Source organism: Cavia porcellus, unplaced genomic scaffold, assembly GCF_034190915.1.
Source record: "Cavia porcellus strain 051 isolate PalLab524CR breed Dunkin Hartley unplaced genomic scaffold, mCavPor4.1 scaffold_3, whole genome shotgun sequence".
NCBI classification, from domain to species: Eukaryota; Metazoa; Chordata; class Mammalia; order Rodentia; family Caviidae; genus Cavia; species Cavia porcellus.
The window spans coordinates 80,666,344-80,694,340 of NW_026947486.1; the positions used below are offsets into that span (position 1 = coordinate 80,666,344).

Consider the following 27,997-nt stretch of genomic DNA (forward strand, 5'->3'; position numbering starts at 1 on the left):
AGTTTGGCACTTCCATCTTCCTGTCCCCTCTCTTGCTTCCCCCATCGCAGTCATAGTGTCCACATTAATAAGGGATCTGGTGTCAAAAGTAAAACAAGAGGGCAGAAAACTTCCCAGGCTTCTAGTAAGCTTTCCTTTGCTCTGAGACTTGCTTTTCACCCCTGGACCAGCCAGGCACCACTCCCTGCCAGCTTGCTGGGCTTTAATGACCTAAGCAACTTTTGCTCCCCTCCCCCGGCTCCGTCTTGGTTCGGCCAGTCCGACATTCTGCATTCCCCCCCCCCTTCCTTTCAGGTTGGTTCAGCCCCTGTCTACTCCGGGGTGGTGCTTAGCCGGCGCCAGACAGACCCTCGACTTCTGAGGGGTAGCGCTGTGCCTCTAGGGGCTTCCTCCTCACCTTCGGCTTCTCCATCCTCCTCAGCCACCTCACCGTTTGCGGGGACCCAAGACCCTGGTGTATGCCCCACCCTTGACCCTGCTAGAGATATGTCCACCCCGGCTCGGCGGCGCCTCATGAGGGACTTCAAGAGGTAAACCGTCGGGGCGAAGGAGGCCGGGGGCACAGGGCGGGTCCCCAGCGGACCCTGAGGGCGGGAGTGGGGGCGTCAGAGAGCGGCGGCGACTGTCGGACTGAGCGGCCTGTCTGTTTCTCTGAAGGCTGCAGGAAGATCCTCCAGCTGGAGTCAGTGGGGCTCCGTCAGAGAACAACATAATGGTTTGGAACGCGGTCATTTTTGGGTGAGTTTACGTTCAGGGCGGCGACGAGGGCTGCGGGACTGGAGCAGGCTCGGTCTGCCCTCTAGGGCAGGGGCCTGGCGAAAGCTGAGGTGGAAGGGAGAATGTTTGGGTTTGGCTGGGCCTAGGCGCCTCCCCGGAGCCTGTGCCTCGATTAGCTCAGTTCCCGTTGCCAGGGGAGCCCGTGGGGGCTCTAGGGGGGCGGAGTAGGGAGTGGTGGCGCTTGGGCGCGGCGGCCTACACCGGGTTCCCGAGCCTGACGTGCGCTGCCGGTGGCCTTTGGGCCAGGCCGCGGTGTGATCGGAGGTAGCGGTGGCGGCAGGGGAACAGCCCTCTCCAGAGGGGAGCCGAACAGAAAGGGTCTCTGTCCCCAGGAACTGATCATTTGTTTCTTTTGCAGGCCTGAAGGGACCCCATTTGAGGATGGTAAGAAAGAGTTTCTCTACCCGCCTTTCAGGAGCGTGACAATCTGGGGAAGGGGTTCCCATTCATCTTGCAAGTACCTCCTGCTTAGTAACCTGCTTCTGCCCAGCTTCTGCTTACTAAAGGCTTGAGTGGAATCCAGTGTGTAGCAGGTCGTTCTGTGTATTGTCTGCTTGACTAGAAAGGCACCTGTTTCTTTGGGTTTGTGAGTGTGTGTGTGTGTGTGTGTGTGTGTGTGTGTGTGTCTGTGATTTAACCATTCTTGATGGGGCAGTGACTTTCAAAAAGGAACATTGTAGCACTGGTGTTAAGGGTTCTTGAGGTTTGATCTGTGATGCTGCTAAACTCCCCACCCATTGAGATATTGAGTTAGGATGAAACCAACCAGTTCTTGACAATCAGCAGAGACCCCAGAGATCATCTGATTCAGAATTCTATCCCAAGGACAGGGATTGTGGTCAGCAGGTGCTTAGCAGGTGTTTACTGGGCACTAAATGGATGCAAGAGTCCCTTCCACACAACTAAATGGTTTCTACAGTCTGAAATTGAATGCCTGTTGGTTTCACTACTCTGAGGGTCTTAAATGCCTAATGTGAGTGTATATTATTTCTTGGTTTTAAATGAATTTTCAGTGTGTGCTTTCAAGACTTTATGATCAGTAATCTCAAAGAAGCTTTAGAATTGAGGTTTACAGCTTTCGACCAGTGTGCAACCTACTTGGTACTACAAATAACAGTAGGCATAGAAATTTTAGGTAATTTAGGTTTAACTTTTAAAACACACATTATTTGCTGTTCAGAAACTTTGTATTGTAGGGTAATTACAGATTCATGTGTAGTTGCAAGAAGTACTAGAAAGAGAGCCTGTATACCCTTTACTCATTCCCCCTCCCACATAACCTTTCCAACTTGGTAGCATCTTGGATGTCTACATTGAAGCACCACAACCAGAAAATTTACAGTAACTTAATTTTTAAATGCACTCGTTTGAGTGTGTGTTTAGTTGTCCATTATTTTTTGACAGTTTTATACATTTAAATGATGGTTAAAGGGATTTGAGCTCATAAAATTCTCTAATATTTGAAGTATTTAAAAAATAAAAAGATATTCCTGTTGTTTTTTCTCAATGATTTATCTTCTTTTGGTCACATGGAATTTTGCATATGTATATACACTCACTCCCTTGAGTTTGAAGGTGGGAACAAAAACAGTTTTGCAACTACTTAATATTTATGTTGCTGAGTTGGATTGCTTTTTGATGCTGTCAGTCCCCAAACTACTGTGCGGTAAGTAAAGATCAACCAATTCTTTTCTTTCTTTCTTTTTTTTTTTTTAGATCAACCAATTCTGTACTTTGTCTAAAATCCCCAGATCTCCTTAGGAAATTGTAGACCAGTGGTGGCAGGCCTGTGGCATGTGTGCTGCAGTAGGGTTAGTTATCACTGAAAACTAAAAAAATTGCCATCACTGTGGTAAACAATTCACCTGAATATCTTTGGTTTCCTCTCTGTTCCCCCTCTGGGTAAATATCACTACTCTTTGGTGCTGTAATAAAAAGAAACAATAGGAGAGAGTGATTCTAAGGGCATACCACTTTGGTATAGTGAATCATTTGAACTGATAGCAAGAGCTAGCTAGACTTACTTTTCCCTACTAGATTGGTGCTAATTCTTTATCACTAAACTCTATTAGTGCTGTAATTGCTGTAGCTCTAGTACACTTTGTTTTCATTGGCTTCTTTTTTCCTCAGACTATTTTTTGCTAGGTAGAGCTGTATTAACAGTATATCACTTTGCTAGAGGTTGGCTACTTAAAATTTCAAGGGTACTTGTCTTGTTCTGAGTGGCACAAATTGAAAAGGTACTTATGGAATCCATTATCTACCTGGACCTGTCCCCTTTGACATTACTGCTGGCTGTATTTTTGATGATGTGAGACTATTCTGGCATTACTAAAGAGAATTACTCAGGCTAAATAATAGTACCCTTCTCTGATTCATTTTGTCAAACAGTATGCTATCTATGGATGTTTCCCCAGGTCCCTGGAACTCTTACTGAGGCTACAAGAAATAGTTTGACCATTTTTTGAGTACTCATAGTTGTAGTTGAGGAATTTATTTATTTATTTATTTATTTATTTATTTTTTTTGTCTTTTTCCTTTTTATCGGTACCGGGGATCGAACTCACGACTGCCTGCTTGCAAGGCAGGCGCTTATGCCGCTGAGCTAAACCCCCAGCCCCTAGTTGAGGAATTTATAAGTTAAGGAAAAAATTGGTTTAGGAACAAACAACATAGGTAATGCTGCTGCTTTCATTGTATTGTTATAAATCAAGAGCCTTCTAACTACTTTTGCTTCTTCATTGTAAACGATTCATGGTACAGGTTTTGGACCTTATAGAGGGAATTTTGCTGGGAATTTAGCTCAGTGGTATAAGTACTTGCCTGGCAATCACAAGGTCATGAGTTCAATCCCTGGCATTAAAAAAAAGGGAAATTTTAGGAAAAGGAATTCTCAAAAGTAGTTTAAATTCATTTACTTGAAGTAAGAGGAATATATCCTGATGTGGTTATATTGCCAAAATGTGTATGTGTGTGTCTGTATGTGTATGCCAAAATGTGTATGTGTATGTGTATGCCAAAATGTTTATGTGTGTGTCCTTGTTAAAACATATTAGTATATATGCTGAATACAAAGGTTATAAGGAATATTACTCATAACATCTAAAAATTGTTAGTAGACATGGTAAGGTATTAATATTTGCTTTTTATAATAGATGTCTTCTTAAGAACTTAGAAGTGTAAATCTTTTCTGTTTTAAAAGGATTCAAAGTCCATTAAGGATGATCTTAAAGTAAATAAATCCTTTGAGTTTTGGTGCTGTCTTAGAAATCAGAATTTTCAGTTATCAAAAATTTATAAATTATATGTACTTTGCTTTTTCCTCAGGGGTCACAAAGTAGTAGCGCAATGGCAGAAAACACCTGCAAAGGGGATTTCTTTAGGCAGCACAATATTTTCAAAAATTTGAATTTGTGTATAACTTTAAGCAGAATATACATTGTCTAGTTCAATCACATCGGTTCTTATTGCCATGCACCAGCCATTTAACGTGTTATGTAATTACTCTGGTCTCTGTGGATAGGACTAATGTATACTCTTGTTACATTGGCCTCCTCAGGAAGATAAACAAAACCAGTAGAGATTGTGTACAACAATGGTGAGAGTTACATTTTTAGTTATTTTAGAGCTTAACTTCTCAAATACTTTGAGTGTAAACTCTAGTAGTAAATCGTATAATTTTTTATAACTTATTACTTGGTTAGATCTCAGAAATTGTATTATACTAAAGAGATTCTGATTGGTTAATGTGTCTAAAAGTATGAAATATTCCCTTTTTAATGTGTACATTGAATAAGGTTTGGCAAGTCTTAATTTATATTCGACTAGACATAGTTTGCTTTACTTCTAAAGATATTAAAAACTGTTTTAAAAGATTAACTTCATTAATTTTTGGTAGCTAGGAAATCATCTTGTTGAAGCTCTGGTCAAGTGTTAAGCAGAAAGCTCAAGTAAGCCACCAATATATATGCTAAGTTTATATTTAATCATGAGTATTTGATGTGTGCCAGAAATCAAGTGCTACTTGATATCTGAATTCACTAGTTGTATATTTCTTACCTGATAGTTAAGCTTTCATTATATTTGATTCCTTTTTAAGGAATAAGCTTTCATTATATTTGGTACCTTTTTCGGATCAAAAGGTGTGAGGTTTTAGAATTATAGCTAAAATAATTGCCCCTATTTATGGAGTATTCATTTTGTGACACTGTGTATGTGTCTCTCACTTAAGCCTTGTAACAATACTGTGGTGGGAATATTATTAACCTCACTTTACACATGAGGAACTTGAGGTGTGGTCATGTTGAGCACTTTTCCCAAGGTATCACAGCTAATAAGCAGCAAAGCAAGGATCTGACTGAGCCCTGGCCTAACTTCGAAGTTTGTATGCTTACCCAGCAGTGTTCTACTTTTTTTTTTTTTGCTGCTGCCCACCTTTATGTGTTGCTTTACAACTTTTACATTCTTAATGTTTTTAATTTAAGGTAGCTGGCATCTTGGTGTGTGATTAAGCCTGCCCAGTTATTTCTTGGTGATAAATCATGCACCTATAAATTTAATCATATTTTAAAAAGACAAAAAAAATTTAATCATATTGCAGCATTGGTCCCAATGTATTTACATTTGAGACTCATAAGGAAGCTCAAACTTTTGAACACTTTACCACTCCCATTTTTTCTTGCATATTAAAGTGTGAATAATAATGAAAAGGAAGAACTATGCTTTCTTCTCAACAAAGTTTTTGACCAGATGGTAAGGTGGAATATGTTCTGAGACTATAGTATAGTATGTTTATCCACTCCATAATATTTTACTTCTTTTCCTTAGATATGATATATAGTATCTGCAGATGTGGCTTCCCAAAAGAAAATAGTGTATAGAGTGCCAAGTTGGGGGAATATAACATGTCTCTACATTTTATTTTAAGCCGGGTATGGTGGCACATACCTGTAATCCCAGCACTCAGGAGGCTGAGGAAGGAGGATTTTTGCGAGTTCAAGACCAGCCTGGGCTTTAAAGTGAGCTCAAGTTAAGCCCAAACTGCATAGTGAGACCCTATCTCAAAAAGACAAAAAATTTATTTTATATTTATTTTGTGGTGCTGGAGAGGGAACCTGGCACCTTGTGTGTACCAAGTATACTCTGTAACATTTAGCTTAATCCCTAGCCCTGTGCCTCATTTTTAAATTAAAGTTTTGGACCACATGGTCATACTAGCTTTTAACTTTGTTAATAAATTGATCCTAGGAGTTTCATAGTAGGACAAAAACTTTTTAGTGTTATTATGTAACATAGTAGCAGGATGATTGCAGTATTCTTTTGTTTCTATACAGTAGTTAACTTAATGGCAACAAGGAAGAAACAAATTGCAAACTCTCAAAGAATCAGCAATAAATTATACTCTTATCAGATGTGTGCCCTATTGTATTACAATAAATAATTTATTAAATGACCAGAGTAATACAGTAGAACATGCATCACCTTATACCAGATAGTAACTGATTCCTTTCTTAGGTTTACTTGAAGAGATTTGAGTCAGGTAAAAGAATTGCTCAATTGTTTTTTTTTTTTTTCATTTATTTAACACAAACATTTTGAAGGACAGCATTCCCAGATCTCAACATCTGATGATCCCTGTATGAGATCCAGTTTCTCTATATCCCAGTATGCTTTATAGTCTCCTTGTTATCTTAATTGTCATTATGTTCAAGAAAAATAATTTTTTCAATAGCAGCCTAAACAAACATCATTAGAAACATAAATTTGGAGGAGTCATGAATACAATATAAGCTAAAAGTAGTTTTTAAAATTATTTTAATGATTAATTCCCTCCATTAGTGTAAATAATTGACAATTTTATAGTAAAGTACTTTGAGTCATACTTGGGGTTTTTTATCTCATTTAATTAGTTTGAATACTTAAGGGTTTTTAAGAGAGATTATTTTGTTTCTGGCTTACATTTTTTCATTATAAAATCTATTCCTTGAAAAAAATTGTGAACATTTTCATACTTCTACTTTAAAAATGTTATTGACTTATAGTCTAGGATTGGTTTTTGAACTTCTGTGCTTTTATGTCTACTTCCTTTAAAATCACCTGAGAGTTTAAGATGACAACTGACTGAAATAGGCCTTTGAAATCTTAGTCTCCTATAGGATGAAGGCCAGATTTTGGGACTATTGTATCATAAAGACATTTTCAAAATGCACAGTACCTAAAGTTATCCTAGAGGCAGTAATTTTGAGTTTATGATGGCTGCCTTTGTGTTTGGAGAACAATGTCAGAACAAAAAAAAATCACCTTCAGATGGTGGTTCTTAGAATATCTGTCCATCTTTAGAACAGTTCTAACATTTATTTCTTACCTGCTGTCTTTTCTCTCTGTGTTGTAGCTTTGCATTATTTCATTTAGTACTTGAAAAAACTCAAGTAGCATTAAAAACAAAATTACTAATAAAGTGGTAAATAACATTTTCTTAACGCTCTTTTCCAACTACAGGAACATTTAAACTTACAATAGAATTCACTGAAGAATATCCGAATAAACCACCTACAGTTAGATTTATCTCTAAGATGTTTCATCCAAATGGCAAGTATCACTTTTAATATAGTATTTTAAGCTGCTACCATATTTATTATGCTGGTATTCATACTTATTTATTTATATGTAGTACTTGAGTTTTTGCTTAGACATCTTGCTGTTTCCAGAAATGTGAAACTTGTTCATAGTGATTGTTGCCATCTTTATACTATAGTTTTAGGACTGAAGCAATAAAGATACTTTCCCTCTGCTTGGATTCAAAGCCTCCTGATTTTGATGATCTCTGTCACTTATTAAACAAAAAAAAAAGTACAAACAACATTTTTTTTAATGCTGTGCTAGATTGTAGTAGTCATATGTTGTAATTATCTTCACTAGCATTTAGAACAATAGTTTTCAGCTTTGCATGTAGATCAGAATTCCCATGGAATGTTTAAAAATTACAGATGCCTTGATCCCATTCTAGACCTGCCAAGTATCAGATTCTGTTATTAAGGGCCATGCATACAGTATGTTAGAAAAGTGCTATAGCTGTATAAGATTCTAAATTTTGCTTTTTTCTGCTTTTAATATTTCAAATAGGAGATAGTTTACAAATTGGGTGCACTGAATTTCTCACAATTGTATGAACAGGGACCCTGTTAGAAAATATGTATAAAAAAAGGAAATGTGTATAATTTTCTGGAAAATATGGTAGGTCTTTTTAAAAAAAATGAGCACTAGGTATCCTCCCGTTATATACTAATCACATTTCATATTCTCTGATCATCCTGATTATTTGACTAGTAACAGTTATGATCTATCTATCTTTTTAGGCAAGTACTGGGAAGCAGTACTTTTTTTAAAAAGATACAAAGTATCTTAAAACTTCAAATGCGAAGTATTGTTGACTATTTTTGTTTTGACTGTATTAAAATCTTAGCAATCTTGTTTTTAATATACCTACTTCTGTGCTCTTTCAGTCTACGCAGATGGTAGTATATGTCTGGATATACTTCAGAACCGTTGGAGTCCAACTTATGATGTGTCTTCCATTTTAACATCCATACAGGTGAATTTTCCTTAATGTGACTCTGGCCTTTGATATATTTACATAAATGATTATTTTTAAAGTGGTAACTAAGAACTTCTTATTTTTAGTCAGAGTGTTTTACAGATAGAAAGTGGTAGACATTATGACTCTAACCACCAGAATACAACCCAACCCAGACACACACATTGTGTGTGTCTTTGCCTAGCCACTTGCACCTAATGTAACTGTAGGTTAGCATAGTTAGCATATTAGTTTAATAGGCTAAAGACAGCAAATTTAAACTGTTACTTACAATTCTGTTGTCACTACCTGATTAAATAGGTGTTTGTCCCAAACATGTATTTTTTGCATTGGAGACATGACATTTAAATATTTTTCTCTGTAGTCTCTATTGGATGAACCCAATCCCAATAGTCCAGCAAACAGCCAGGCTGCTCAGCTGTACCAGGAGAACAAGAGGGAATATGAAAAACGCGTTTCTGCAATCGTAGAACAGAGCTGGCGTGATTGTTGACCTCAGGTGGAGCAGAAGAAGCTGGCTATAAGAAAAATATGAATTGATGTGTTTATCACCTTCTTATTCCTCAATGTTATTACATTTACTTTATTAAAAGCAAAATAGCTGTTGTGCTGTTTCCATCTTCCCTTGACGAGTTTTTCCTACCCCTTCTACCCTCTTGTTAAACATCAAAAAACACCCTCTGAAATCAAATGTACTGTACCTGGGTTACTTGCAAAAATTACTAATGCTTAATATTTTGTTGTGTAGCTCATCTCAGCTTTCAGGCAATTGTGTTACTATACTTTACACTAAATTTTAAAAAATGAATGTTATACAGTGGTTCTTATGCATACTTTGATGACCAGGATATTATTTTTAACAAAATAATTTGCTAAAGTGTGTTTTGTCCTGGCCGGTTTTCCCTTGTGTGGCAATTAGAAGTGACTGTGTGGCCTGTAGAAAACCAGGAAACAAATCGATATAAACATCCATTTTGAAAAGGTAATGGAGGCTAAAAAATTTCATGATACTAATTCCTAAGCAATACAAATGGCAAGATGGTATTTATTGGTAGGAAAGGAGAATGTTAAAGGATCCAGCAAAGGGAGTACAGCAAGAGTAACTGAGAGTTTCAGAATACTGGTCTTTTGAGTTTTTTGATTTTTAAAGAGGTGTGGGAGCAAGGAATGGAAACAATCATCAGTTTTTGAGTTAGGGGAAGTGGAAGAGATCCTTTCATTCTTTGAAGTATTGCCTGAGATAAACTTACAATCTTTCATTAGTTTTAATGAAGGAAGGGAACATATCTGGCAAACTTTTTCATTCAAATCCTGAGTTACTGTTGCATGCTTTAGTTTCTTCTTCCCCTTCTGTGTTATGAACTTTAAATCCAACAATTACAGTCTTTCTTTGGCTATTTATACTTTTAGCTATACAGTGTGAGACAAAGCTTGTAAATGTTTTGTCTAATTTTCATTGTTGCCTTTATGCATTTATCGCTCTTCTAACTTTGCACAAGTAACCCATGTAAAAAATGTACATTTTTCAAAAGTTGTAAATAAAAATAACCTTAAAATTTTGTAGTTGAAGTATAATTACATGTTAGCTGAGTATGAACTTTTTGGGGGTTCTCATACCTACTCATCTTCCCCCTTTAAATTAAAAAATTTTAAAAGTTTTAAGGCAAAAATACTGTTGCTGGGAGTGGAAGAGAAGCTAGTAAATACTATTGGAGAGAACTTTTTTTAGACTATTTATGATTTTTTAAAAATTTTTCAGAGTATAAAATTATTAAGTTACTTCAGTATACCTTGTGACCAATCAAGGGAATGAAGTTGAGATAAGGAGAAAAGAAAAAACCTAGGTATTTATCAGTGTCCTCAAAGTCCAAGATTTGTTGATCCTGACATTCCACTTCCTAAGAAGCCCTATCTGAAGTGGTACCAGACTATGATTTAAAATAGTGTTTTCAGTCCTATGCAAAGTTTGTGAGTACAGGTATCCTCTATTATCTTGCTTAATTTTAACTTCTGAGGAGCAACCCATCTCAATTTGGTTTTTGTTTGTTTGGAGACGGTCTCACTATGCAGCCCAGACTGGCACTGAACTCAAGAAATCATGCTGCCTCAGCCTCCTAAATGCTGAGATTACAGGCATGTGCCACTATGCCCAGCTCCCATCTTAAAGAGAGCAAAATAAAGAAAATTCTCATGTCTTGGTACTTGGGACACCAAATAAAATGAAGATACTCCATTGTCCTTTTAAGACATGAGTGCTTAAGCCTCAACCAGAGGAGTGGGGGTTCAATCTGTAACCAATACCACATTAACTGGATTATTTTACCTCAAGTGCTTTTCTGCTTCAAAATAAATCCCCATTAATTGAGTCTTCCTTTGGTGGACTGTTCTACGTTAATTTTTTTTATCCTGCTGTGGTGGGGTACCTGAAATAGGACAATCATACTTGAAGAAATTTAGGATGAGACTGCCAATGGGCAGACCGGCTAACATTTTAGTTTGTACACCTCAAACTATTCCCAGCCTTTCTCCCAAAAGATCCCTTGTCAAAAGTGCCATTAACTATCCCCTGGAACTCTTAATGCTAATTGACTTTTTCCACTTTACAATGTTTAGCAAACCCCACAGGCTGCCTATAGTAATAACTAAGAAAACTAAGGCAGCCACCTTCAATTCTGTACCTGCTTATGTGGGAGAGGGGGTTCACTGAAGGCTCAAAGTTGTAACTTGAGACTCCTCTACTTAGGACCCATCTCAAACCCTGGAGTTTACTCAATAAAGTGAATGCATTGCTCCTAAAAAACTCCAACAGAATGAGTGAGATTTCCATTCATTCTGCAGTCAAAGGGAAGGGAAAAAAATGCAAAAAAAAATAGATCTCTGAGATTCAATGTTTTATATATGTATTTTCCATTTCTTTGAAATAGCAATCATTGTTTTAAAATTTTGTTTTGTTTTTTGAGACCAGGTCTCACTATATATTTCAGGCTGGCCTAGAATTCACCAGGCTGGCCTTGAACTTGGTGGCGGTCCTGCCTCAGCCTCCCGAGTCCATATATACATGTATATATATATATATATATATATATATATATATATGTATATACATATACAAATGTATATCTATGTATGTATATATACATATATATATGCACACATGTGTATATATGTATAAAATTGAAGAGTTCCTCAGTATAATAATTTAAATGATCCAAATAAAACTTGAAACTATTTGTATACTGTATAGGTTTTATAGTAGATTGCTAGGCTAAAAATGACTGCTGTCAGGTGCAACAGTGCATGCCTATGCTGTGGACTCGGGAGGCTGAGGCAGGACAGCCACCAATTTCAAGGCCAGCCTGGTGAATTCTAGGCCAGCCTGAAATATATAGTGAGACCTGGTCTCAAAAAACAAAAATAAAATTGTAAAACAATGATTGCTATTTCAAAGAAATGGAAAATACAGCGACCAAAAACAAAATAGAATAAAGTTTTTAGTAGTGCATTCTTGCCAACCCCATTTCTTAAAATCATTTTATTCTCAAGTAGTTAAGTGACTGCTCTAATTTTGCATCTACCACAGCTGATCTGTGAAGTTAGGGAACATGGCCCCCTCAAAATCAGAAACCAAATTTGTACATACCTGACCTAATTATTTGAGAACCTTAACTACATTCATCTTCTGTTGGGCTCATTTAAAGAAATCTGATTTATATGTAACATTTCCCTACCTTTCTTCTAAAAAACCCAATTTGGGAAGGAAAAACCAAAGAGAGAAACAAATACAGCTTTCACATCCCATGATTTTCAAAGCCACTGTTAAGAGAATCAAAGACAGGTTTTACTAACTCACTAAATCACAGCTTCCCAAGGTTGGTGATAACCCTTGTAGGCTAAAAACAAATTATAAAGCAGATGTGGTGGCACATGCCTGTAAATCACAGTACTTAGGACTGAGGCAGGAGAAACATCAAGTTCAGGGGTGAGCCTGGGCTACATAGCAAGCTGAAGGCCATCCTGGACTACATATAAAACCCTGTGTCAAACAAGGACACATACTGTTGGAAGAAAGTAAATACCACACACTCTGTCAGTCACTGTAAGTGCCTATGGGAGATCCAAGTATAAAGGCTAATCCTTTCATATTTTTAAAAGTCATTTAACTATAGAATCTTAGTGTAAAATATTTTTAAAAAGAAAATTACTACATATTGTGGGCTACTTATTCATCAAGCACAGTGCTTAGTGTTTAAGACACTACAAACATAATCATCTTCAACATTATTCCATTGATGTTTAACTATCACTATTAATATTCATCAGTGCTGTTACAGGTGAGTTTACACTTGTTTACCTGAGATACAAAACCAAAATCACGTAACAGTGATCAGCTCGATTTGAAGCTGGCATGTAGATGCACAGGAAAAAATGTGATGGGTAACTGATAACTATTTTTTCCCATCTCCTAAATCATTATGCTGATACACATGTGCTCTGGGGTTGAGATATTTTCTGCAAATACCACTTCCCTTCTCCAAACGCCCGAAGTGTTTCTACTAGGCTGCTGCCCAGAAATGAGCACACCACCATTTTGATTAACTTTGGCTCTTTTTTATTCAGGAAGCATACACTAATTCTTTTTATACACTTTCTTTTTACATTCCAGAAATAAGCGAAAATAGCGGTTTTAAATATGTTACAAAGTTGGCTTTGGGGGCTTAATAAGCTTTTTGAGAGAGGGACCAGCCAACTGACCTTTTTTCATCAAAGCACCAATGTATCTTCAGTCTTTTACCAAGCTCCACCACAGCTGTGGTTGCCCTGGATGTGCTGTGTATCCAAACTGTGTGAAAGCTACAAGGAAGAGTTGCTGTGAGTCTCTCTGCAAGGCACCAAGAACAAACAGTTCCAGCTTCCTTTCTTCAGGTTGAATCAAAGTTTTTGAAACTTTTCAACCGCTCTCTCAAGTAGTGCTCTCTCAGCATGAAGACTAGAATTTGTTAAAACCCATATATCACAAGATACAGTAAATCACTTCCAATATTCTGGAAATCACATGTAGAAGTTATAAATAAAAGAACACTAAAATTACTTTAAGAAAGTTTTACATCATTTAGTTGTAAGGACATTTACACATATAGTTTACTGTTAAACATTCTATACTGGCTTCACACAAAGATGAAAATAGATAATACAAAATGATCTGACGTTTTCAGTAGGTGTGGAATTAAAACTGTTGTTTTACTGAAGTCAATAGCGACTTTACATATTGTAGCAGATTGCTGTGCTATGCCCTTTAACATGAATTTCTTGGGGTGAAATTCCATTTGGATGTGTTCTTACTTGTATGAACCTCTAAAATCTGAGGGGCACAGCAATGTCAAAGACACAAACAGTGACTGCACAATATCATCTGCTGGATTAAGCTAATACAAGTGGATAGAATTCTTTAGCTTCCACTATCTAATAGAGCACTATATGAAATGGACAAGGTGAAACAGTTTAAGAATATACTCTGCAACCAGAACATGTAGCATTTAATAAATCTGCCTCATTAGGCATTTACAAAATAAATTAGTAAGATCTCAATTTGCTTGGGGCATAACAAGCTCATAATGCCCTACTTGGCCTTCCTGTTTGAGTTGATCTAGTAGATCTTCCTTCCGTCTTTTTCTGCCTACTACCAGGTACCTATCATGGCCCACCCCATGAGACTTACTCTTGAGCCCATACTTCTGAGCAATCTGATGTATTTGCTTCCGCTCATCATTCGTCAGCTCTGTAGAAAAAGTCAAATCTGTGTGGCTCTCTGAGCGGGCATAATTTCTGATGATCTGTTCAATATCTCTCTTGGCAATTTTATTGACCCTCTCTACATCAAGACCAAGCCCTTCCCGCTTATGCTGCTCTTTGACTGAGATAGGCTCCCGTATGCCCTCGCCAGATTTCCCTAAACCACCACCCGTCCAACCCATCTTTCTCAGTAGTTGATTTCCTATGTTATCTTCTCTGATTTGTTGTTTGTAAGCCTCTTCAGCAGAGCGTCCCTGGATTTCATTTCTTGAGATCACATCTTCAACAGTTCCTTTCTTCAAGTTGTTAATGACAGTTGGCTGGGTCTTTTTGAGGGTTTTCACAGCTTCCCCAGCAGCTTCATATTTGACTGTTTTCTTCACCCCAACTGCTTCTGCAATGACTTCACTCTCTAGGATCACCTTGCATTTCCAACGGAGGCCTGTCATCCTTTCATAGACATATTCAACTGTCATTCGGTTAAACTGAGCTGTGTCATTCAGTGTGCACACAGGATTGGAAGAGTTCTCATAAACTACAAGATCCTTTATATCTTTCTTTTTCCCAGATCCTCTGGGTGAAGAGCCTGAATGGCACTGTGAACTTTTGACAGATGGGTAAGTAGGTTGTGTTTTTTGAAGAATTTTCAAAGCCTCATCAGCAGCTGCATGTTTACTTGTTTTCTTGGTTCCATAACCTTCAGCTAAGCAATGATCTTGCAAAAACACTCGGCAACGCCATGTGCGATTTGGCATCATCTCATATTTGTACTCAACTGACATTTTGTTGAACGAGGCAGAATTGTTAAGGATGCCAATCGCATCATTTGCGTTTTCTGTAATAACAAAATTGGTCCAGTGTTTGGCAGAGTTATTAAAAATGGGTTGCCCAGAAGCATCTTTGCCCATCACCGCCAGGTCTTCTGGTGGTTTCAGAGCTGGAGGAAATTCATAGGAAAGCACGCCAATCTGGCACACCACAAGGTCCTCTCCAATTGTGTGCTTGAATTTTCGCCGAATAACTCTAACCTCAATACGCTTTTGCAGGAGTTTTACAGCTAGCTCAGTAGCTCGATCCCTGGACCCATTCTTGCTGCCAGCATAACCTGTAGTTAAATAGATATTCTGGCATCTAACTTCACAAGCATAACCATCTGTCAAAAGTTTTTTATTTTTGGGGATGTCGGCAGGAGGGATTTCTTTTAAGGGAGCATATATATACTCGGGATTTGTCTTACATGCCTGAATACAACGAGTTAGCATATAGGTATAATTAATTTTATCAGATCCAGAAGTCATCTCTGGATTAGAAAGGTTCTTCCAGATAGTCGCTGTTAATTTTTCAATAAAATACTGCTTCTCGGCTACCACTGACTCAGGATATGTCTGTGATGGCGAAGGCTCAGGAGCTGTCTGAGAGTTTGCCTGCTGTGAAGTGCTGCTTGGGGCAGGGTTCCCACTGTCAAAATACATGTTGGTTGTTACAGGCTGGTCTTTCGTGAAAATAAATCCTGATGAATCACAGTACTGAGAATTCCCATCCTGGACACTGAAAGAGTCTTGTGTATAATCTTGGTACATGTTTCTTGGCACGCTGGCAAAATGGGTTTGTTCATTTACCTCCTTTGGTTGAGGGCCATAAGGATCTTCCTGTCTTTCATCTTTTGCACTACTAGCTACAAAGTGTACAGGCTCAAAACGAGGTCTCACATGGAATTTGGAACCGGCTTGCTTTTTAGGAGGATTCTGACCTATAGAATGAGTGAAATTTACAATTCATTAAAATGGAAATATTTCAAATGAGCCAAGCAGGAAAACAATACCAGCCCTATTATTTACAATATGCACCATTGGACAATGTGTCCATCACAAAAACTGCAAGTCACTTTGGTGAAAGGACTCACATCAATGTAAAAATCTACCATAATGCAGGAGGTTCCCTGTTCTTCCATGCATAAGGAAAGACCTTTGTACGAAATACACCTTGGAATCAGTTATGCGGGTAACCACCACACGTGACTGGTAGATTCCTTTACATAGTGAGCTAAAGAAAGCACAGGTGAAATGTACTCTGTACCTGTATTAGAAAAGGTCTTATTATCTGTGCAGAAAAGGTCATGGAAGGAATGTAAATGGTACAGATTCTAATGCAACAATAACCAGAAACATTTACAAAACCTTTCTCTTTTGTATGAGGTGAGCAACTCCATGATGGTGTTTTGCATAGTTGTGACTAAAAAATAAAAGGCAGTGTGTGGTGGCGTATGCCTGTAATCCCAGCACTCAGGAGGCTGAGGCAGAAGGATCACTGTGAGTTTGAGGCCAGACTAGACTAGTGAGTGAGTTGAAGGCCAGCCTGAACTACATAGTGAGACCCTGTCTCAAAAAAAAAAAAAAAAAAAAAAAAAATCAAAGGAAAAAACTATCAAAAAATTCCAACTATCTAGGCATGGTGGCGCACTTCTGCAATCCCAGCACTCAGGAGGCTGAGGGAGGTGGACTATTGCAGGTTCAAGACCAGCCTTGGGCTCCAAAGTGAGCCCAACGGCACCTTGAACAAAATAGTGAGACCCTCTTTCAAAAAAAGACTTAAACAAATTCCAACAATTTTCAAACTCAAAATGTTAGTTTTGTACTATTCTATATGAAAAGATATTTGCTATATTTTATTTCAAGAACATCCAGAAACCAATGATTTGTGGGGGAACGTCAAATCTAAAGAAGAACTTGCTGAGACTCTATCAGCCACTAGCACTTCCTTCCTCTAACATGGCTCAGTAGAAAACTGGTCTATCCTGGACCTATCTGAAGGAGTTGAATTACTGAGATACTCAAATGATCATAGTATAAGGTTTTTCTAGTTAAAGGGAGGTTCCATGGCACAGACTTTAAGGATAGCATTATAGTACAACTTCAGTATTCTTAGTGTTCAGTTCTGATTAGCATCCTCAAAAAAAAAACACTGTACCTTGTGAGCATTATGTATACCTAAAATTTACCAATAAACATAATTAATTAAAAAACCATACCCAAATTAAAAAAAAACTTTTGTCTGTGTGTAACAACCAATGTTACCAGTGTTATGAAAGCCATATACCAAACTCATATCATTTTAAAAAGGTGCACTGTTTCTTCAAATCCCACTTTACTAAAACAAGTATACTCACCGTCATATGTTGAAAGGTGGCGTTTTTGACCTTTGGAAGTTTTGGACAGCATCAGATCATATGAAGGCATCTCTCCAATATCAATACCTTCAGCCATTTGCATAATTTTTTCCATCAAGCGAGGGCTGTACCTATTTAAGTTAATATAACCTACAGTTAAAGCAGGTGAAGATGTAGTTTTTGAAAAAGCTTCTAAAAGAATAGTCTTATCGTTGCTTCCATAGGACCATCAGCAGGTTATCTTGGCTATAAAACTAAATAAGTCACTCTAAAATATTTACCTATCAAGTGAGTAATTATGTATTCATTAGCAATCAAGATTGATTGATTGATTGATTATGTATTTCTCAGTCAAGGTCTCATTATGTAGTTCAGGCTGGCCTTGAGCTCACTTTGTAGCACAGGCTTGGTCTCAAACTTGCAATGCTCCTCCTGCCTCACCTCCCAAGTGCTGGGATTATAGGCGTGCACCACCATGCCAGGCTGCAATCAAGATTTTTAAGCATAAGACATACAAAATATCAAAATCAAGAAATTTTACACGAGGCCTTATTTTTAGTATGAGCTGAAAATAACAGTATAAACTCGTGATTTACCTTTTCCTTTCACATACATACTATATATAAATAATTATATTTATATATTTGTAGAAATACTGAGAGTGTTAAATGCTCCTGAGTTGCTAAAATTCAGATTGTGGTCACCATTATTTCTTTTTTTTTTGTCTTTTTCATTTTTTTTTTTGTCTTTCTCATTTTTATTGGTACCAGGGACTGCCTGCTTGCAAGGCAGGCGCTTATGCCGCTGAGCTAAATCCCTAGCCCCCATTATTTCTTATGAAAAAGAATCAGGGCCCTTCAAGAAATCAGTCCTTTCAAACAGGGGTCAGGAAATGTCTAAGATGAGCCCAAAAGATCCTGAGCCTAGAATCAAGGAAGTTGTCAAAGATTATAGTACTTGTGTCAAATGGACGCAGAAGCTAATCTGAATAGACTTCTACTGGCAATGTGAGTCAATTGGAGTAGCAATAGACAGTAACCAAAATGAATTAAAACACGTCAAATAGATTGAAATCTAGTAGTTCATAATACTTACTAACCCATTATTGGTCACCTTTGGAGGATGAAGGAAATCAAGTCATTATTATGCAAGTAAGTAAATATTAAAGGAAGAAAGGAAGAATTTATACTGTCTATTCCCATACAAACTGTATCTCAAAGCAACCAAAGAGTCGAGGAAGATCTCTTTTCTTTTCTTTCTTTCTTTTATTAGTCTTTTTGAAAAATGGTCTCCTTGTACAGTTTAGGGTGCACTGGGCTCACTTCGTAGACCACGTTAGTCTCGAACTTATAAGGATCCTTCTGCCTCAGCCTCGAGAGTGCTGGGGTTACAGGAGTGCACCACCACACCAGCTTTAAAATCTCTTTTCTAGAAGCATTCCAGCTAATGAATGAATGATACACTATTACCATTTTGCAATCTATAGTCAAATAATAAATGGCTGCTAAATCTTGGGTGAGCTGGTATGGGGGTGCACACCTATAATCCCAGCACTTGGGAGGCTGAGGCAGGAGGATTGCTTAGAGTTAAAGGCCAGCCTGAACTGCATAGCAAGACCTTGTCTCAACCAAGAAACCCAGAAATAGATCTACACAAATATTCTCAAACTGATGGCTGACTATAAAGCACAAAAGTAATTCAATGGAGGAAGCATAGTTTTTGCAACAAATGGTCCTGGAGTAAGTGGGAAGTTATAGGCCAACCAAATCAAATCAACCAAACATAATCTCTCATACCTTGTACAAAGATGAACTCAAAATGCATCATGAGCTTAAATATAAACTTAGGAAACTTTTTATTTAAAAACGTAAGAGAAAATTTTCAGGATCTAGGGCTAGGCTAACAGTTCTTAGACTTAACACCATAAGTATGAACTATAAATGGAAATAGTAAATAATGGACCATATCAAAATTTAAAAAAGAAAAAAAACAGACTTCTGCTCTTGAAAGAATCTGCAAAAACACAAACTAAGACCAGGAGAAAATATTTGTAAACCACACACTTGACAAAAAAACTGGTCATCCCCAAACTGAATAAAACAAACTTTTGTATACGTGTGGTGCCACGGCTTGAAGTCAGTGCCCTGTACATGTAAACAAGTGCTCTAACACTAGGCTACAACCGCAGCCCCAAAACAAAATTTAAAATTTATATAACATTTCACCAAACAGTATATAGGCACTGCACATGGAAAGATGCTCAGTATCATTAGTCATCAGGGAAATCCAGTATAAAATCATCATGGACCTATCAGAATGGTCCAAATGAAAAACAGTGACAACATTAAATGCTGACAAGGATACAGAAAAACTGGATCCCTCAAGACACTGCCTATAGTAATATAGAATGGTACAGTTCAGTGATGGTGAACCTTTTAGAGCTTTCGATGACTAACAGCCTACTGTGGCATGCGTGCCATAGGTTGCCATCACTCTGAAAGCAATTTGTCACCATCTTATAAAATTAAACATCATTTACACACCTAGCAAGTGCATTTTGGACATTTCAGAGAAATGAACACTAAGGTTAAAACACGAACACTCATGACAACTTTGTCTAATAGGCCTCATCAAACTCAGCCCAGACATCCTTCAACGGTTCAGCTCTGATACACACACACACACACACACACACACACACACACACACACACATTGGAACACTAATCAGCAACAAGAAGGAATTATTGATACATACAACAGTGTGTATGAGTGTGGCAACAGACAGATATAGTCATAAAAGAACATTAGGGATCCGTGTGCTACAAGCAAAACCAAATCAAACAAACCAACCGCAATCTAACTCTTATACAAAAATTAACTCAAAAATGTAACACTGTAATGCTTAAATGTGAAAGTAGAAAACTTTTATTAAAAACATGGGAAAACATATTAAAAACAGGAATATTCAGTATCTTCACTATGGTGGTGGATACAATAATCTACACATGGCTGGGGAGGAACACATGTGTAATCCCACAGCACTCAGAAGGCTGAGGCAAGACAATCCTGAGTTCAAAGCTTCTAGACTGTACAGCAGAACCCTTTGTCAAAAATGAAAATTTATCCAGGTGTGGTGGCACATGCCGATAATTTCAGCACTCAGAAGTCTGAGGCATGAGGTAAGTTTGAGGCCATCCTGGACTTCATAGTGAGTTCAAGGCCACATTGAACTATCTAATGAGACCCTGTGCAACCCTAATCCTACACACTGTTTGGGGCTGTAGCTTAGTAGCAGTACTTGCTGGGGATGCATAAGGTCTTGAGTTTAATCCTTTGCATTACCCAAACAAACAAAGAAACGAACAACAAAAAGCCCTATAAAAATTACCAAAAATCTACGTATGATTAAATTGTTATAGAATGAAATGCACATGTATAAAATGCAAGAAACAGGAGTAAGATCAGTTGATGACAATGCTATTATCTTAGATGTGAAATTAGAATAATTTATACAAAATGTTACCACTGGGAAAATTGGGTAAAGAGTACTGAATATTTCTTTGTATTATATCATACAACTGCATATAAATCTATAACAATATCAATAAGATTTCAATTAAAATTTTGATGTCGGAAAGCTGAAATTATCTCAATATCACTGAAAATGGGACAACGAAACATGCATCCTCTGATGTGATACAAGGGAACATGCACAACAATATTTATAAAGTACTTTTGCCCTCCAAATAATTGAACCTGAATCCAGTCAAGTTCCTAACTTGCAGAAACATATTAAACATGATCACAAGAAAATAATCAGTCAAATCCAGAATGAGGTAACACTGTGAAAAACCTCTAACAATGCAGTATCTTTATCAACTAAGTAGTATGAAAATAAAGCACACGGGGAATGATTATAGGTTAAGAAATCAATCAAATTTAAGAGCAGACTTTGCTTAGATTGTGAATCAAACAAACCAACTATAAAAAGACATTTGAAACAAATGGAGAAAATTGAACATGAACTAGATATCTGGATGATTTTAAAGAAATTACTTCTGGGGGCTGGGGATTTAGCTCAGCGGCATAAGCGCCTGCCTTGCAAGCAGCCAGTCGTGAGTTCGATCCCCAGTACCGATAAAAACGAAAAAGACCAAAAAAAAAAAAAAAAAAAAGAAATTACTTCTAATTTTTTAGTATGAAAAATATTGACTATTTAAAAAACGCTTATGTAATATGGAAGCAAGATATTTATGTACTTATAGGTGAAATGATGTTAGGATTTTCTCTCATATACTCCAGACTAACGCCAACAAAACACTAGGAACACAAGAGGTGCAATGGGAAGGGTAGCATGACAGACTGCACCATTGCTGGGTGCTGGATAGATGGGTGCTGGATAGATGGAGATGTGTTAAACTCTACTTCTGTGTGTTTGAAATTTACCATAAGAAACTGCTTATATATACAATTTGTTTTTTAAAAAACAGCTCTTTATGAACAGATTGGCTGACAGGAACATTTTACTACAGAGAAACTAAAGCATGGGCTCAAGTGTGTTTTGTTATCCCAGGTAATGCTTCTTCTTCTTCTTCTTCTTTTTCTTTCTACCTTCTAACACTTCCCTGGCCTGGGAACAAAAAAAAAGATAGGGGTATGTATTGATTTAGTCTTGGGTTGCATTTGGGAAGTTGTGAAAAGAAAACCAAAACTTCACCTGAACAGGTTCTGAACTCAAAAGAAAGGTAACAGTTTGCATTTCCAGCACTATAATTTCCACAACCAGCAGACATCTTTCTTTGCAAAGGTGGCCTTAACTAACAGATTATCAGAAGCTGGCTCAGTAATAACCTGCACTTCCTACTAACTTCTGCTGCTAACATCAGCATTTAAATATCAAGAGTAATTTTATTCTCACTCTTATCTGAAAGTCAGAAAGTATAGTCTAAAACATCATACATTCTCCATATCACTTCCATTCAGATATGGGAGTCCAATTTCCAAAATAAGAGATGAAAGCAAAGGACTATGAAAATAAGATGAAGTGAATTCCAGTCAGTTTTCTAGAACCTCATTTAGAGACTCATTCCAAGTATGTAACTAAAAATAGTACAAATGCCACCTGGCACATAAGAATGATGCACTTGGTACTCGCTCCATTCATACTCTTCTCCCAAGTTTCTTCCAACACTGGTAATTGTTATATCTATGTATTGCTCTCTGTTCATTACAATTGTCTCCAAATATTTCCCATAGGCTATAAAAATAAATCTTTGCGTAGGCTGCCAACACAGTCAAATTCTGTCCTTTATTAGGAAGTCATGATACCAAAGCCCAGATACTAGGAACGAGAATGGAAAAGATCACACAGTGTCCAGCATTTAACTATTCAAAGACTTATGCAAATATTAAACTAGGGCCTTTAATAAGACCACTCAGATATCATCTCTATTTCTAAAATTATCCAGAGAATGACTGATCAAGGATAAAGTAGCTTTACAAATTTGAAATAAGCCAAGGCAGAAAACCTTTCATTAGTCATCCCCTTTGTTTTTTCCATAGTGTACTTAAAACTCCAGAAAAATATTTTTTAAGAAAGAAACCCACTAAGAAAGCATCTAAAAAATCAATTATTGATAACTAACACTATAGTTTTTTTTTAGTCCTTTTCCTGTATTTTTCCATACTTCCTCCCAACATCAATTGTTCATCTGTGATTTGCAATCTGGTGGTGGTGAGCATGTTGTTCTTAAATCTACTGTATCATATACATTTTTTCTTCACTCATTGCCATGAGTTTGGTTGTTTTGTTTTTGCAGTGCTGGGATTGAACTCAAGGATTTGAGCATGCTAGGCATGCTAGGCATGCTGTACCACTGAGCTATATCTTGAGATCACTACCACATGAGATTTTTTTCCTTTTTTATTTGAGACAGGGTCTTGCTATGTAGCTCAGGCTGGCCTTGAACTCACTATGTAACTCAGGTTGGCCTTGAACTCACTGTAATCCTTCTACCTTAGCCTCCCAAGTGCTGGGACTACAGGCATGCATCACCATGCATGCCTGGCTCCCACATGAGTTTGAATGGCTATACAGTGTTCAATATTATGGAATATAATACAAAGAATATTTAAGGCAAGTCTAATATAAGCATACAACATTATACAATGGCATTTGAATTTTTAACAAATATTCAATAATAGATCATTATAAACTATCTAACAAATCTATTAAACTACTGAAACTTGAAATCAAAGCAAAGGTTAGGGTTTTAAAGTATAAAATTATTTACTCAAAACTGTTCATAAAATTAAATATTTATAAAGATAGAGTAGGAAAGTTTGAAGGATTCATCAGTAATCTGGTTATGTTATTAAAGTATAATATTTAGAGTTTTATGAACAGTTTTGAGTAAATAATTGATGTATGCATGTACTATACAACTATGGGCAAAGTCAGTTTGATAACATAAACCCAATTTGCATCTACTTTCTAAACACTAGTCTTCTATCAATAAGGGAAAAAAAAGAAATAAATAATCAGGGGAGAAAAGATAATTTCATGTTAAGATACATTTTCTCTATTAAGCAACATTTCATCAAAGATAAACAGGCCATTTTTCTCCTAATCCTATTGGTCAACAATGGAAAACTGAATGCTCCGGGTAACCAAAGAGGGATGTAGTTCAGTGGTAGAGCACGCTCCAGCATGCATGAGGCCTGGGTTCAATATCCAGCACTACTGAGTAAACAAACATACTACGATTTGTAAGTAAAAATCATGTATATCCTCAGGCTTTCTATGGACTATTAAGTGTTGTATATGTAGTCGAATAGAAGACTACACTAATTATTCATTAGCTGTAAGACAGCATCATGGAGATTGCTTGCAGAAAAATTGTTCATTTTTATGAAACAAAAAGTGAAGAGAAATAATTTCAGTTGGATACTTGGACAATCAGGGAGGAAATTACTAAAATACAGCCTGGAAATAAATTTTATTTTAACCTATAGAGCAATGGGTTTCAGAGTGTCTTGTCTGGAGTAGCAGCAACACTAACACCCCCTGGGAACTACTTAGAAGTGCAAATTGTGGGGCCTTTCCTTGAACCTGAATCATACACCCTGGGGGTAGGCCCAGGCAACCTGTGTTTTAACAAGCCTAAGAGGTGATTCTGAGGCCTGCTAAGTGTGAGAACCACAATTATAAAGTCAAGAAGATACTCAAACTTGTTCCATAGAAACTGCCACTACTACCAACAAGAGTGAAATAACAGGGTCTTAAGATTTATAGCTCAGTGGCACAAGTGCCTGCCTGGTAAGCTTGAGGTCATGAGTTCAATTCCCAGTACCAAAACAAACAAAAAAACAAATTAACAATTTAAGTTTAGAAAGGATGATGTCATAATGCATTCTGCAGTTTGCTGGAGAGAAAAGTATTTCGACACAGAAAACAAGAGCCCTGCAAACATCAACACTAACACCAACCAGGAGAATATAGATTTTACTCATCTCCAAATGAGAATATGAAGTCTGAGAAAAGTGCAAGATTGCACTGTTTTTCTAGTTCCCAAGATTATCAGACCTTCTCTTTCTCCTATATCTTTTTTTTTAATCACTACCGGGGATCGAACTCACGACCGCCTGCTTGCAAGGCAGGTGCTTAGGCTGCTGAGCTAAATCTCCAGCCCCTCTTTCTCCTATATCTAAATTATCAATATAATGCAAACATTGCTTTTCAGTTGTGCTATATGATAATGTTATGGCAATCCTTGTACCAAATGAACTGACTTAGCTGCAATGTAATATGAAGTTAGTAGACATACTATCATGGATGCATAAGCATGCACACAAAAAACATCCGGATGCTTCAGTTTTTAATGCTAACAACCACTGGCTTGGTTTGTGTTGTTGCTCTAGCTGTCTGTAAGGCTGCTGTTCTTAGAATGAAATCCTGAGATAAAATGACGTGGTTTATGTCAGTACTTGCTTTCATTTCTGGTCCATCCTTCCCAAATATGGCAGCTGTGTCTCAGTGGAAAGAGTATCAGACAGGATATCAGAAGACCTGGTCCTAGTCCTAATTGTAGGACTTTGGACAAGTCAGTAAACTTTTTAGCTTCCATCGATTTAGCTAAAAAAATGAGATACCAAATTCTCAAGATTGCTGTTAAATGAAATCACAAATATTTAGAATGTATTCTATGTTATTAAGCTATATACATTTACGCCTATTTATTGTGTAGCTATTCTAGGCACTGAGGATGATGATGTGAACAAGAAAGTAAAATCCTTTTTTTCCTCGAAATTGTCATTCTAGAGGGAAGGTCAATTTTATTATCAGAACAAAGGGTGGTTATTCTCCTCTATTTAAGATTTAAGGACTCTGACCAGGCATGGTGGCACATCTAATCCTAGCACTTGCGAGGCTGAAGCAGGAGGATCATCGAGACCAGCCTGGGCTATAAAGTGAGCTCAAGGCCAGCCTGCACTGCATAGTGAGACCATCTCAAAAAGACAAAAAAATAAAAAATAAAAAAAGATTTAAGGACTCCAATTCCCCATGGTCTTCTGTAGTATTAAGTAGACTACCATTATCATAAAGGCACATTTTCAACTGTAAGAATACTGTTAGGTGAAGGTCAACTGGATTTAACTATTAATTACTGAGGCTTCCCCAACAGCAACCAGCTCCTCCATTGAAATGCTCATTATTTCTAGAAGTACAAATTATACTACTACTCTACAGCAGATAGGAAAAAATACATTTCTGTAATGAGATCAAAGTGTCACACTGGATGTTACCATATTCAACAATTAATTGTAGGTCTGGACAATCCTATTTTTCTGCATTTTTATAGTCATTCCCAGAATTGAACTGGATCTGATATTTTCCATACTTCCCAATAAAAAATGACCATTAGGCAGGAATGTAAAAAAAAAAAAAAAGGTCCTAGTCTGTCAAAGGAATGATTAATCAAGTGTAAAGGAAATTTGGGAGTTCTGAAGGACAGAGGTCCAAATAGCTTGTCCAAAAAGAAAAAAAAAAAACTGCGTTTGAACCATACTGCAGTCTCCATTGAAGGCTAAGAGCTTTCAAGGAGGCCTGTTCAGGAGCCACCAGGTTCCAGAAAAGGGGAAAACAAATACACGCACATACACATACGCACACACACTCCTCTAAAAACCTGACCAAATGCCAAATGTTAATCTTTCTTATTCCACTTACGGTAAAAAGAAAGCAATCTATGTTTTCAACAGATATATCCATTTCTTTGTTTGAGTCCAGACACATTATGCGCAAATCTACAAGCAAGGCTGGCACACAGCCTCAGAGACCTGATACATGCCACCTCCCCAGGAGCAGACAGACAGTAAGAAAGACCCAGCTGGGGAATTTCAAGTAGAGGGGTATGTTTTATCTAATGAAAGTGGAAGAAGATAGTGGCCAGAAGCCTAAGATTAGAACTGCGGGGTCCCCCTCCCCCGCAGCCCCATGGAATATTCTCTGCGGATGCTGCATCTTTGGAAGTTCCTACGCAGGTCTGAGGATTGCTATTCATTTCTCACGCCTTCTAATACCGTCACCAACCACAATGACTACCTCTTAATTACCGTCTCCCAAGAGCTGCTTTATCTCCATCCCTGGTCCAGGAGGGGCCGTTGATCTCTGCACCCTTCTAGCTGTTATGTGTCATTCCCTGCCACCACTTTCAGTCACTCTACCCCCCGGGCAGTAGTAAAGCGTTGGGTATCTTGAGCATCTTCAAATTTCCAGCCTCCAAACCATCATCTGCATCCCACTCCCTTCCTTACCCCAACCAGCATCACTGATCTCCCCCATCCCTATTCCTAACCCAGCCTCCATCCATCACCGATCCTTCACCTTCGTCCCTACCCCCCCCCCCAAAACCGATGCTTCTCCCTATCCCCTAACATCTTTCTCACCTGCAGCCCAGGAAAACGTGGTTGGTCCAGGCGGCGGAGAGCGCAAGGAGCTGGTCGAGGGCAGCCCCGGGATAGCTGTGCAGGTGCCGACAGATGAAGCTACGCCGCAGAGCCCACTGCCAGTCACTTTCGTGGCTATAGCGCCACTGCTCCAGCACAGGCTCGGGCGGGGGCGGCGGGAGAGGCGGCAGCGGCGGTGGCGGGAGGGGGGGCAGCGGCGGCGGCGACAGGAAGTCGCCCCCCAGCAGTAGACGTCCTCCAGCCATCTTCTCCGCCTCCAAGCAGGGACCTCAGGGACGAAGCTGACTGCCTGCGATAGAGCTAGCCAGCAGGAACCAGGATCAGTTGGGAGGGGCTGGATGAGGAGGGGCGCGCTTAGGCGCCAAGACCAACTCTAGGGGACTGGAGTGTGTGCGTGGGGGCTACCGTTAAAAGGCAAGGGAGCACAAGCTCACGTCCAGACACTGGGGTGCGCGACTGCTGCACTCCGCCAACTCGTGGAGGAGCGGCAAGGCTCCCTCCGCGGTTACACGCCAGCCGTGAAAGTCGAGTAAGGCTGGGCGCTCCGCACCTTCTCGGACCGGCAGACCCACGTACTGCTCGAGCAGCGGGAAGAAAAAAAAAGTCTCCAGCACGTTCCGCTCCCCCTCTGGGCTCTACCTACCCGCGTGCGGCCCTGAGGTGGTGAGACCAGTGCGCAGGCGCCCGGGCTGTTCCCTA

At 38.3% G+C, this 27,997-nt stretch overlaps 2 protein-coding genes across 2 annotated transcripts; one reads left to right on the plus strand and one right to left on the minus strand.

Moving 5' to 3' along the window:
* Positions 1-290: 290 nt before the first annotated feature.
* Positions 291-9,930, plus strand: Ube2a (ubiquitin conjugating enzyme E2 A). Its single transcript, XM_003467610.5, has 6 exons — positions 291-530; positions 658-738; positions 1,136-1,161; positions 7,276-7,365; positions 8,280-8,368; positions 8,736-9,930. The coding sequence occupies exons 1-6, from the start codon at positions 487-489 to the stop codon at positions 8,862-8,864; spliced, it is 459 nt and encodes a 152-aa protein (XP_003467658.1). The 5' UTR covers positions 291-486; the 3' UTR covers positions 8,865-9,930.
* Positions 9,931-12,957: 3,027 nt separating this feature from the next.
* On the minus strand, positions 12,958-27,959 carry Nkrf (NFKB repressing factor). The gene is made up of 4 exons (XM_063246327.1): positions 27,942-27,959; positions 27,278-27,598; positions 17,328-17,458; positions 12,958-15,911 (listed from the first exon to the last, which is right to left on the minus strand). Exons 2-4 carry the CDS (start codon positions 27,541-27,543, stop codon positions 13,954-13,956), a joined length of 2,355 nt encoding a protein of 784 aa, XP_063102397.1. The 5' UTR covers positions 27,544-27,598; positions 27,942-27,959; the 3' UTR covers positions 12,958-13,953.
* Between the last annotated feature and the right edge of the window lie 38 nt (positions 27,960-27,997).